The sequence below is a fragment of the Rana temporaria genome, chromosome 6 (assembly GCF_905171775.1).
Source record: "Rana temporaria chromosome 6, aRanTem1.1, whole genome shotgun sequence".
Classification (NCBI taxonomy): Eukaryota; Metazoa; Chordata; class Amphibia; order Anura; family Ranidae; genus Rana; species Rana temporaria.
The window spans coordinates 185,731,190-185,744,557 of record NC_053494.1 but is presented as its reverse complement, the minus strand read 5'-3'; the positions used below and the strand labels follow the sequence as shown (position 1 = coordinate 185,744,557).

At 42.0% G+C, this 13,368-nt stretch overlaps 1 protein-coding gene across 2 annotated transcripts in view; it reads left to right on the top strand.

Annotated features, from left to right (window-relative positions):
* The window catches only part of GALNT13 (polypeptide N-acetylgalactosaminyltransferase 13), a 435,862-nt gene that overhangs the window by 286,431 nt on the left and 136,063 nt on the right, over positions 1–13,368 (top strand). For both annotated transcript variants that reach the window (XM_040357945.1, XM_040357944.1), the window contains exon 6: positions 5,272–5,389. In XM_040357945.1, the coding sequence (XP_040213879.1) occupies positions 5,272–5,389 (118 nt within the window). The remainder of the gene's footprint in view (positions 1–5,271; positions 5,390–13,368) is intronic.

Below are 13,368 nucleotides of genomic sequence, written 5' to 3'. Positions count from 1 at the left end.
ATGCCAAACCGCTTTTGAACCCAGCCATGTAGGCCCTATGTCTATAGTTGTCCTCTTGTAAATCACCCAAGGTACCTATTCTGGGGCCTAAAGGTTACCAGGTCACAAACTTCAGGATTTAGTAGTCCTTGGTAGACTTTTCATTACAATAGAGAAGGACGGAGTAGGAGGGCTGGATGACATTTGCAGACGATAGGCATGCTGGGCATGTGTTGGGCAGCCAGTAGTCCACAGTGTGTGCAGTAGGGTGACAATGCTCCAATGCTTTAAAAAGCAGTGGTGTGTATTAAAATGAAACCCTATGACCACAGCACCAATGTGCTCAGATTTCGAAAAAGGCTGTACTGAATTATTATAGGGACAATAGCAAATATTCTGTATATTATTTTAAAGTTTTGAGTTTACACATATCTCCCAACTTTTTGATATGGTAACAAGGGACATCTATTAGCAAAGGTATGTAGGGATAGGACACACCCACTGCCACGCCCCCTTAAAGGAGAATTACAAAATAAAAAATGATTAGTTAAACACATAAGGGGCAGATCCACAAAAGCATTACGCCGGCGTATCTATTGATACGCCGGCGTAATTTTAAATTTCCTGCGTCGCATCTTTGTTTTGTATCTACAAAACAAGATACGACGGCATCTCGGCTAGATCCGACAGGCGTAGGTCTTAGTACGCCGTCGGATCTAAGATGCAATCTTTCGGCGGCCGCTAGGTGGCATTTCCGTCGAATTCCGCGTCAAGTATGCAAATTAGCTAGTTACGGCGATCCACGAACGTATGTCCGGCCGGCGCATTTTTTTTACGTCGTTTGCGTTCGGCTTTTTCCGGCGTATAGTTAAAGCTACTGTTATGAGGCGTACTCAATGTTAAGTATGACCGTCGTTCCCTCCTCGCATTTTGAATTTTCCACGTCGTTTGCGTAAGTCGTTCGCGAATAGGAATTTGCGTAGAATGACGTCACCGTCGTAAGCATTGGCTTGTTCCGGTTAAATTTCGAGCATGCGCACTGGGATACCCCCATCGACGGCGCATGCGCCTTTAAAAAAAAACGTTGTTTACGTCGGGTCACAACGTATTTACATAAAACACGCCCCCATTACATCCATTTGAATTCAGCGCCCTTACGCCGCCAAAGATACACTACGCCACCTTAACTTACGGCGCAAATTCTTTGTGGATTTGAAAAAAAAAAGTAAGTTACTTCGGCGTAGTGTATCTTAGATACGCTGCGCCCGGCTGAGAGAAGCGCCGATCTACGTGGATCTGCCCCATAAGTGTTTTTTTTTTACCACCATTGGTCCTTTATATTGGCTTTTTACATTTACAAATGCAGCAAATTAGAAATTGGATGGAAGATTTAGCACTGAGAAACAACTTTTGAAAGGTAAAAAAAATGCATTTTATATACAACTATATAGATCAGACCAAAAAGAGGGGCAAATGAAGAGGAAAGAAGGACAGAGGGACTTTGTTCCAAATGAGGGACAATCCCTCAAAATCAGGGACAGTTGGGAGTTATGGTCTACATATACTTTAACTCATTGAATCCCGGTTTTGATTGATGTCACTGTGACTTCTCTATATTACATTTTTAGTCCGGCTGTGTTCTTAGTGGTCGATGAGTGGGATCAGATGACTATTGGATCTTTCTTCATTTTATACAAAAGATTTGTTTAGGCCTACTATTTTCCTCTTATGATTATACACTATTAAGGAGAAATTGATCTGTTAGCTTTTCAAAAACCTAATAATCTCTATAAATAAACGTTTCTCAAACATTTTCATTGTTTACTGCATAATGGTACAATGTTATAATACAGCGGGGTCATTAGTCTTTCCCTTTAGGATATAAAGCACGTCTCCTCTGTTCTGGAAAACTGAAGCTCACTTATCTTCTCCTGTCAATAGAATATATCTGAGCGTGCATCACATTCCAGCTGAAACTGTGACACTGTTTATCTATGTCATACCAATTACTGAGCTAGGATATCATACAGCGCCTGCATGGGCTTCTCCATGTGCTGATCACTGGCACCCTCTGCTGTAAGAACCTGAGAAGGCATCACGATACACGACCTGATTCAGCAAAGGACAGGAGTAGGCATAAACTGTTCAAATGAATGCATTGATTTAATGCATGTTCCCGCTGTACAAAATAATAAAAAGCAGTGCAATTTTGTTTTAAACGGAACCCCCAACACACCTTGTCGGCACACTCTTAATCTGCCTGTATTTCAAAGCACCAGAATGCAGAAATGTGTGGTGCCTTGAAAAAAGAAGCTTCAGGTATGATAGTTGAATGTGATAGGGTGCCCTGTCAGCACATTCAAAATGAATGGGCTGTCTTAATACAAAGAGCCTTTAACGCACAATAATATATTGCTTTAACCCTCCAGGTCATTTCATGTGGCCCTCACACCTCTCCTGGAGCTGCAGCGCTCCCCTCATCACCACCATCCCCTGTCTCAGCAGACGACAGAAGAGAGAAGGACAGAAATCCCCTCCTTCAGATCCTGCTTCTTTTTGTGCAGCTGCAGCATCCCCTTAGGCCTTGTACACACGACCAGACATGTCCGATGAAAATGGTCCGCGGACCGTTTTCATCGGACATGTCTGCTGGGAGGTTTTGGTCTGATGTGTGTACACACCATCAGACCAAATTCCCCGCGGACAGAAAACGCGGTGACGTGGCGGCGACGACGATGACGCGGCGACGTGCGCGACCCAGGAAGTTCAATGCTTCCACGCATGCAACGAATCACTTCGACGCATGCGGGGGATTTCGGTCCGATGGTTAGGTGTACTAACCATCGGACATGTCCGATGGACAGGTTTCCACCGGACAAGTTTCTTAGCATGCTAAGAAACTTTTGTCCACTGGAAACCTGTCCGCTTGGCCGGAAAACTGTCCGCTAGGCCCTACACACGGTCGGACATGTCCGCAGAAACTGGTCCGCGGACCAGTTTCAGCGGACATGTTCGGTCGTGTGTACGAGGCCTCAAACCACTTAAGCCCCAGACAATTTGGCTGACCAATGCACTTTTTGCGATTCGGCACTGCGTCGCTTTAACTGACAATTACGCGGTCGTGCGACACGTCTCCCAAACAAAATTTACGCCTTTTTTTCCCACAAATAGAGCTTTCTTTCAGTTGTATTTGATCACCTCTGCGGTTTTTATTTTTCGCGCTATAAACAAAAATAGAGCGACAATTTTGAAAAAAAATTCAATATTTTTAACTTTTTGCTATAATAAAAATCCCCCAGAAATATATAAAAACATTTTTTTTCTCAGTTTAGGCCGAAATGTATTATTCTACATATTTTTGGTAAAAAAAATTGCAATAAGCGTTTATTAATTGGTTTGCGCAAAAGTTATAGCGTCTACAAAATAGAGGTAGTTTTATGGCATTTTTATTATTTATTTATTTTTTTGCTAGTAATGGCGACGATCAGCGATTTTTATCATGACTGCATGATACTTTTGATGCCATTTTGGGACCATTGTCATTGATACAGCTATCAGTGCTATAAAAATGCACTGATTACTGCAGTGAATGGGTTAACCAGTAGGGGGCGCTGAAGGGGTTACGTGTGTCCTAGGGAGTGCTTCTAACTGGGAGGGGGGATGGGTTGTGTGTAACACGACACTGATCACCGCTCCCGATTACAGGGAGCGGTGATCAGTGTCCTGTCACTAGGAAGAATGGGGAAATGTTTGTTTACATTAGCATTTCCCCATTCTTCCTCTCCGTGAGACGATCGCTGGTATCCCTGCAGACATCGAGTCCACGGGACCCGCGGTCTGATCTATTGGAGCTTGCGGCGTAACTGTATGACAGAATACAACTTTGAAATTGAAGTAATGTATTGTAATGTATTTGTATTGTATTTTCAGATGAAAACTGTACTTATTAAATGAAAATCGTATGATCTGGCATCGTACAAGAACATTGTTCATGTTTGTCCCTTCGGTTAATTTCAGATGAACTGTCCTAATTGGCTCTCCAAAGCTGTGTATTTACGATCAGATTATCATACAATCACTTCGAAAGCGATATTTTTCATACGATTTTCTGATCGTATGTACTAGGCTTAAATTGGAAGTCCATGTTACAACTAACATCCCTGCATCTATAGCCACCAGCATTCTAACACTTACCCTTCTAGCCCTGTAAAGAAAAAATGAGTACACATACCTTCTTCGGGGTGTCCAACCCGATCCCACGGGACGAGCTGTGGAGGCAGGTGCAGAGGACACGTCTGACAATGGAAGCCCTATAGTAAGTCTATGGGTGACATCACTTCCCATTTATTTTACAGCCTTTGTCGGACGTGTACTCTGCAGTCTCAGCGCTGGAGATCAGGTCGGATCGCCTGCAGAAAGGGTATACTCATTTTTTTTTTTACAGGGCTAGAGAGGTTGGTGTTAGAATGTTGGTGGCTATAGATGCAGCGATTTTAGTTTTAGCATGGACTTCCACTTTATGACTTGATGATTGGTTAAAGGGGTTGTAAACCTTCATGTTTTTTCATCTTAATGCATCCTATGCATTAAGGTGAAAAAACATCTTGCAATGTCCGGCCCCCCAGTCCCTCCCGTTTTACTTACCTCAGCCATGAATTTCAGTGGGCGAGATCCCGTGTCACTCTCTCCACTGCTTCTTGGCTCTTCATTGGACAGATTGATAACAGCGAAGCCATTGGCTCCCATTGCTGTCAATCGAATCCATTGAAGCAGGTGCCGGGGGGGGGGGGTCGGTGGGACAGAGTCATACACTCGGCGGCTATGCACGCCGAGTGTATGACACGGGAGCGCACCCGCAAGGTAACCCCCTCGGGAGAAAGCTTCCCAGAGGGGGAGCCACAAAGCCACCGTGGGACCCCAGAACAGGAGGATCAGGGCCACTCTGTGCAAAACTAACTGCACAGTGGAGGTAAGTATGAACTTTAGTGTCACTTTAAGTTCAGGCCTCCAAATGGCTGCATCCTGATAGGAATGTGTCTTTTTGCAACCTATGTTTTTGGGCATTGCTCAGTCATGTAAGTGAACCAGGGTGAAATAAAAAGCTTGGTTTCCAAGATGCATTTTTGGTTTCTATGTTTTGATGATCTGGCTTGATGTGTCAAATTTAAAACATAATTTGTGGGATTTTGTTTGCTGGATTTTAAAATTAGCTTCTTACCATTAAAGCAGAATAATATCTACTTACACTTTAATGTACAGATTTATAAATCTATAGCCTCTTATTTTCTGCAGAACACCTACAATGGCAGGAGGCCTTTTCTCCATTGACAAGAATTATTTTGAAGAGCTCGGCACGTACGATTCAGGCATGGATATTTGGGGTGGAGAAAATCTAGAGATGTCTTTCAGAGTAAGTATCACTGAAAGTTTGGGAGCTACTTCCACCAAACAGGTAAATGCTCAAGCAACATACCCGGGAATGGTTCTACCTATCAGAGAATCCCTAAAGTGATACTCTTAACTGTTGTGACCATCTGCTTTCCACCGTGCTATGTGGCTATGTACTATAATGTGGGTGGTAGCACAAAATCTGCAATTCTCTCCGACTTCCTGCCTGCTCTTTAATCCAAGGTTGTAGATCGATCAAAGCAAATAATATCCCCATGTTTTCAGTATTGCTTGCTGTGATAAAAAAATAATAATGCCCCCCCAGTCAAAGACAACCACACAATCAAAAGATTTGGTAAGTACAGAGAACAGTAAATAATTTAAGATAGAATGCCAAGAACTACTTTTAAAAATGCCCCCTCCCCCTCCTAACTCCTACTTTGACTAACAGGTAAGAGAGCTGCCGCTCCAGGTGAGCTCACTAGGGTAATTGATGTCCACTCAGAAGCAGATGGGTGCTGGCAATGCACAGGATGTGCAAAAACAATAAGGATATGGACAGCCGCACTCCAGTAACTTGAAAAAAGACGTGCCCTTTATTGGGTACAGGAAAAAATGCACTACAGATATCGGCACACAGTGGGATAAACAGCTGACGCGTTTCGCATTGAGTGTCAATGCTTAATCATAGCTATGATTAAGCATTGACACTCAATGCGAAACGCGTCAGCTGTTTATCCCACTGTGTGCCGATATCTGTAGTGCATTTTTTCCTGTACCCAATAAAGGGCACGTCTTTTTTCAAGTTACTGGAGTGCGGCTGTCCATATCCTTATTGTTTTTGCACCTACTTTGACTAACCTGTGTAAGAGAGATACTTATCTATAACCTGGTCACGTGATCTCCCCTGTGTCAGCCAGGACCAGTTACAGGGGAGAGGAGAGAGTGCTTAACATTGGCTGGTAATACCTGGGAGCAGTGATGTCACCCAAAGGCTCCTATTGCCCATCCATTGACGGTGCTCCCTTCCCTTCCCCTGCAGCCACTGGCTGACAGAGCGGAACCAGATCAAGTAAACTGACTGGGGCAGCCTGAAAATAGGTAAGTATACAGATCATTCTTACATAGATCAGTCAGAAAGACTATGTAGGTTTTGCTTGGAATTTTCTTTAAAAATACCATTGCGCATTTTTGCCACCATCACGTCAATAATAGAGCACATTCTGATGCTACAATGAGTTCACACCTGATTTTTTTGGTAATTTATCTCAGTGTTTCCCAACTCCAGTCCTCAAGGCACACCAACAGGTCATGTTTTCAGGCTTTCCATTATTTTGCATAGGTGATTTGATCAGTTTCACTGCCTTAGTAATTACCACAGCCGTTTCATCTGAGGGAAATCCTGAAAACATGACCTGTTGGTGTGCCTTGAGGACTGGAGTTGGGAAACACTGATTTATCTGACCATATATAGCCATCCTAAGGCTTTGTACACAACATGAAGGCTTCACTGTGTATAAGAACTGTGCATACATCAAGCTTTTGCAAAACATTAGCAAAGCTTTCAGCAAGCTTTGAGCAGCTTTCTTGAAGCCTTATGCCGCGTACACACGACCGTTTTTCATGACGTGAAAAATGCAATTTTTTTAATTGGTCATTAAAAACGATTGTGTGTGGGCTCCAGACTATTTTTCTCAACGTGAAAAATGTGCTATAAAAAATTTAGAACATGCTCTATTTTTTCTCGTCGTTTTTCACGTCATCGTTTTTCACGTTGTGAAAAACGGTCGTGTGTAGGCTTTAATGATGGGGAAAACAACGTGCATGCTCAGAAGCAAGTTATGAGAAGGGAAATTTGCATAATCAGCCCAAAGGGTGGCGCCAATCGAATGGAACTTCCCCTTTATAGTGCCGTTGTACGTGTTGTACGTCACCGCGCTTTGCTCAAGCATTTTTATTTTTCACGATCGTGTGTATGCAAGGCAGGCTTGACAAGAATCACGTTGAGAAAAACTTTGTTTTTTTCCATGACATCAAAAATGGTCGTGTGTACGCGGCTTTAGGCTCCATGCACACTGGCTTAAAAAACGTTGCTTCTACAGGAGTTTTATGTTCTGCCTGTAGAAGCAGCTCAATGTTATCCTATGTGTCCATGCACATTAAGACGTTAAAAGGCATATTTTTAGTTTAACGTTTAGAGACAGAAAAAAAAACATCCTTCTGGTTCGCGTTTCTGATTGGAGCTTGGAGGCAGAAAAAACGTAAAACTCTCCTAAACTCGTCTAAACTTTGTACAAAAACTGCTCTATATGAGCATTTTTTACTCCCGAGAGAACAGATGTTTTTTTAAGTCCAGTGTGCATGGAGCCTTAAAAATACCATTCAGCTCCAGTTTGGAGAGGTTAAACACAGATATTAAAGGAACACTAAAGGCAAACATTTTATTTTTTTAAAATAACAAACATGTTATACTTACCTCCATTGTGCAGCTCGTTTTGCACAGAGTGTCACCGAACCGTGTCTTCTGGGGTCCCTCGGCGGCTGTCTCAGCTCCTCCTCGCAAAAGCTCTCTACCTTCATGCAAGCAAGCTCGCATGGTGGAAAGCTTTTGCGAGCGCGTTCCCGTGATACAGCGGCGACCATAGCCGCCGACTGTATCACCCGGCCCCGCACCCCAGCGCGCCGCGTCATCCGCTGTGATTGACAGCAGCGCCAGCCAATGGCTGCGCTGCTGTCAATCCGCATAGCCTAGCCAATCAACGGCCAGGCTGGGAACCCAAGAACATCACATGGACGCGCCCGGGAATTTCGAATGGTCAGGTAAATAAAACGGGGGCTCGGGGGATGCATTAAGGTGAAAAAACATTTACCTTTACAACCCCTTTAATGGGAATGCTGATTATCATTTTAAACAAGCTGCTAGAAAACGTCAGCACTACTTGAAACATGTTGAAAGACTGCTGAAACTTGTTAGCAGCTTGTTAAATGATAGCCAGCAGTCTCCCCTTTTCCTTTCCCTACACATCACACACCAATATAACGGAGACTTACACATTTAAATATGCAATAAAATAGAGGCTTGGTTCTAAGGAACTGTTTTTTTCTCCTCCTCATACCAGTCTTCTGACAGCTACATCCAACCTTGTTTGCAACTCTTGGTTCATCTGGATGAGATCTCTTCTAAAAACATCTTTCATTTTATGTGGCGCGCGGTTTACAAATATACACAATTCGAATGCCACTACAATCTGAATTGTGTTAATAATGTTAATTGTTCATTTGAATTTCTGAGTTGTAATTCTTTCCTCTATCGTTTCAACCTTGATCCTTCAAGGTCCTTGTGTTGAAGTCTAAATGGTGTTAACTGTTATTTATATTACTTTGTTCCAAGCTGAATTGTCATCGTTCAACAATTAGAATGTTTGTACCTTAATATTTTGTTTTCTCAATAAAACTTCATGGAACTAAATGATAGTCAGCATTCCATTTAAAAGCTTTACTTAAAATTCTCATTTTGGAGCTGTTTTTTAAGCTAAGCTGCTTAAAGGTTTTGAAAGCTTTACAAATGTCTTGTAAAATTTGTTGTGCGCACTGCCCTTATACAAGCTGAAGCTTGTACATAGAAGGCCTTAGTAAAGAGATTGCCAACCTCAGTCCTCAATTACCGTCAAGAGGTTATGCTTACAGGTTTTTCATCACCTAAGTTGCACAGGTGCTTTAAACCAGTGTCAATGGTGTGGTATTCATGACAGGTATTTTATCAAAGGGAAATTCCAAAAATATGGCCTGCTGGAGGTACTTGAGGACCGAGGTTGAGGGCCACTGCCCTGGAGTGACAATCACCACACTAATGGGAAGAAGAAGAAAGGTGGGGGGTGCTTGATCTCTTATAGCAGCAAGTAGTGATTACGCTTAGGCAGCTCTTCCATTAGTGGTTGCCAAAGATCGACACTCATGTAGGAATTGAGTTGCCAGAAGGAAATCGGCAAAAGCAGAACGTATAAAGTCCAGATTTAATTTTATTCAGATTCTTGTATCATAAATAACCAATGCATTTCAGGTTCAAAGAGCCCCCATTCACCAGGGCCTAATACTGTTAAACATTGAGATTAGTACTGTTGATAAAAGATTCAAAATTAAAATAAATGTGGACTTCATATGCTCTGTTATTAGCACTTTCCTCCTTGTATACCTAATCACCACATTATTGTCATACATGCTGAGGCTCCTCCTTCCCAATATGCCAGCCTACCTTCCCTTCCACCAGTTAGCTTATGAAGCAGCCACTGCAACCCTGAGTTTAGAAAGATACATTGAACTTTAGGTACTTTCATTGTATTGTGAAATGATTTTCTTTAGGGTGTTTTTTTGTTTAAAGGGGTTGTAAAGGTTTGTTTTTTATTTTCTAAATAGGTTCCTCTAAGCTAGTGCATTGTTGGTTCACTTACCTTTTCCTTTGATTTCCCTTCTAAATGTAAGCTGTTCAGTAAGCTGTTCTGGCTGACTAAACACCATTCGGATGGTGGTGTGAAGTTTACTAAGGAGAAACAGGATGTGAGAAATTCAGACAAAGAAAAAAAACATTTAGAAGGGAAATCAAAGGAAAAGGTACCGTATTTTTCGGACCATTAGACACACTTTTTTACCCCCAAAAAATGGGGGAAAATGTCTATGTGTATTACTGTATGGTCCGAATGAACATCAGGCACCGCCCCCCGCCGCCGTTGTCAACGCCCCCGCCAGAAAAAAAAGCCCCCACTCCCCTCCACCGCATGAAAAACCTCCGACCTGTACTTCCATGTCCCGGTTCCCACAGCCTCCTCCCACACAGTTAAGATTTCCAAATCAGTGCACACTCGCGGCCGTATTCGCCGATGCCCACTGGGGAAATCATGCCCACTGCCCCACTATGCAGCTCGTCATGCCGCCCAGGCTCTGGTAGGACACTATTGTGAGAGGAGAGTAGGGAGGAATTTATAGCAGCCAAGAAGTGAGTGGATGGAAGGCTGTGCTGTGTTTGGAGGACAGGTGACAGCCCGCTCTGCTGATATGGAAACTCTCCCTGACAGGATGTGGATCTCTGTGTTTACACACAGAGATCCACGGTCCTGCTCAGTTTCTGGCCAATCACGGGTGCCCGGCAGCCCTAGCGGCTTTAAAAGATGAGGACGTCATATTGCGTCCTGTCAGAACAATTGAGCTACTGTGCCGCCTTCAATTGACGGCGGCTGGTAGTTGAGTGGTTAAAGCAAATTGGAGGACCGAGCTATGATTCATATAGAGGGCTGTTTTACATTTCAGCTTTCAGTTTGATTTGGTCAGATATCTTTCCTTCTACTTTCTTTTTTATAATGACAGTGTCATTTGTTTGTCAGTTGTCTGTGGTTTGAAATTGTAACAGAAATTTTATAAACATTGCATGTCGGCTAGAGGGCAATTATCATTAATTTCCCAACTTTATTCATTTGGTCATTCCAAACAGGAAAATGGTTGAAATTGTGACTGGCAGATTGATGTGGGTGAAAGGTAATGGAAAGCAACCAAGCTGTCGAATGTATGACCGTAATTAGGCCTTCAGATCTGGCTTTGCTCAGCAGGGGATCTGTCCGCTGATCCCCTACTGAGCTGAGTGGATCTCAGGTCCGTGTCAGCTCCGTTTATGCAGAGAGGACATGAAAACAGCCTGCTCTTCTCTGTAGGCAGCTGGATTTAAATAGACCGGTTGTCCGTTTACACCCAACTATCCTTGGAGGCTATCTGGTGACCTGTGTAAATCATAGCCTATAAGAATTTCCACCCAGTTGTGTTCTCTGCTTGCCATGGTGATTTATTTCACTTGAGCATGGAGGAGTTGTCTTAGTATATGCACTTTTCGTGGTTTGGACTAGGCAAAAATTATGTCATGTATCCCAGGAGTCTTCATGGGCATTTTTGTTTCTTTCATCTGGAGGAAGGGAGAAGGGGCTTTTTTACTAAGCATACCCTCCTGACTTCTTGCTGAGCTAAGGGCATGTGGATTACAGTAAGTAAATGCTACCTGAATTGTCTGCCCTTATTCAAGATGGCCGTGGCTAGAAATGCTACAGTAGGAGGTGTTTTTCAAAGTGATTCCTCAACAAAATAGGGCACAGAGACATGGATGGATGGGTGGGTTTGCGTTGAATGTTAAAAATAAAACCGTTCCCTATGCTATCCAAAAAGCTTAAAAATAGAATTTTTGGCTGAAGCTACACTTAAAAAAATTACCTGTTCTGACTTACAAACAGATTCAACTTAAAAACAAACCTACAGTCCCTATCTTGTTTGTAACCCGGGGACTACCTGTATGTCCCTAAAGAAAATGTAAAAATTATTTAGATCAGAAAGATTTGTCATGGAGTTATTTCCAAGTGAACCAGGGCATACTAAGGCTGCTCACATTTGTCTTTGCATTTAGGCTTTAGTGACCTTGGGTGTTGTATAAATGGTTTCCTTTAATGAAAGTAGCACATCTGGTCCAATATTCACATTTTATCCTCGTTTCCGCGATCGGCAGGATCATAGGAGGCTGCCTTGAGTACGAATCCCCATAGGAACCAATAGGGGCATGTTGCACATATGCAGTCTGTAGAGGACCTGGTTGGCATATTTTCAAGAGCAAGACAGAGTAGCACTTGGCTGGGCCACACAGTGAAGATCGTTGGATCAAACATGAAGGTGAGTATTGGACCAGGCGTGCCCCACGCAGGGAATTGGGGGGCTTCATTCATTAAAAGACTAATTGTACCGCAGTGTGCCCTTTAATAAAGAGCATATTTTTTTTATTAAAATAAATATTGGGTCGTTTTGTTTAGGGGGCTATGATGTTTTTTAAAGACACTTGGGAAGTAATTTTCAAAATAGGTTTTCTCTGTATTTTTTTTATAATTCCTGAAATATGCCTATAAAAGCATGCAGATACTTATGTTATTTTACAACAGTTCTAGCAGTCAAAAATATCTTAAACACATTTGAATATCTTGCGCGATAAAGAGTTTTTGATGGATAAATTGCTGCAGTGCTAAAAAAAAAAATTGCTCTGGTCCTGAAGTTTTCAAAAAATAAAGGAGGTCAATGGAAAGTGAAGAGCTCATTTAAAACTCCTTCTGCAATTATTTAAATGCATGTACTTTTTATAAAATGTGTACATTAATTGAAATTTTTTATGCAAAGACTATTGTGCACAGGTAAATGACCATTTGCCTTCATCAAGATATGTTTTATAAACTGCAAGAGAAATGTTGGAATAATTGGATATTTTACAAGAGAATTTAAAGAAGAAACTTTTTAAGTGTATTGACATCCCTGTTAATTTAGTGCAGTGTAAAGCGTAAAAGTAGGCTGTGCACATAGACCGACTCAGCAGTCTAATTATTATTATTATAATCATTATCATCAAAGGTAGATAGAAAAGAAAAAATACAATTTACGGCTGATTTCCAGACAGATATAAGACACAGAGAAATGCTGCTCATTACTAGATCATTCATTACATATATTTTTTAAATGAAGCCAGTGTAAGTATTTAATCACTTCAGCTCCGGAAGATTTGGTCACTCAGTGACCAAGCCATTTTTTGCGATACAGCACTGCGTTGATTTAACTGACAATTGTGCGGTCGTGCGATGTTGTACCCAAACAAAATTGACGTCCTTTTTTTCCCACAAACAGAGCTTTCTTTTGGTGGTATTTGATCATCTCTACGTTTTTATTTTTTTTGCGCTATAAACAAAAAAAACACAATATTTTGTACTGTTTGCTATAATAAATATCCCCCAAAAAAGCGAATTTTCCTCAGTTTAGGCCGATATATATTCTTCTACGTATTTTTGGTAAGACCGAATTAACTGCAATAGATAAAGACTAGGGCCCAGATTCACAAAGCACTTACGCCGACGTATAACAAGTTACGCCGACGTAAGTGCAAATGTGCGCCGTCGTATCTGTGTGCCAGACGCACAAACAGATATGCGCCTAAAAACA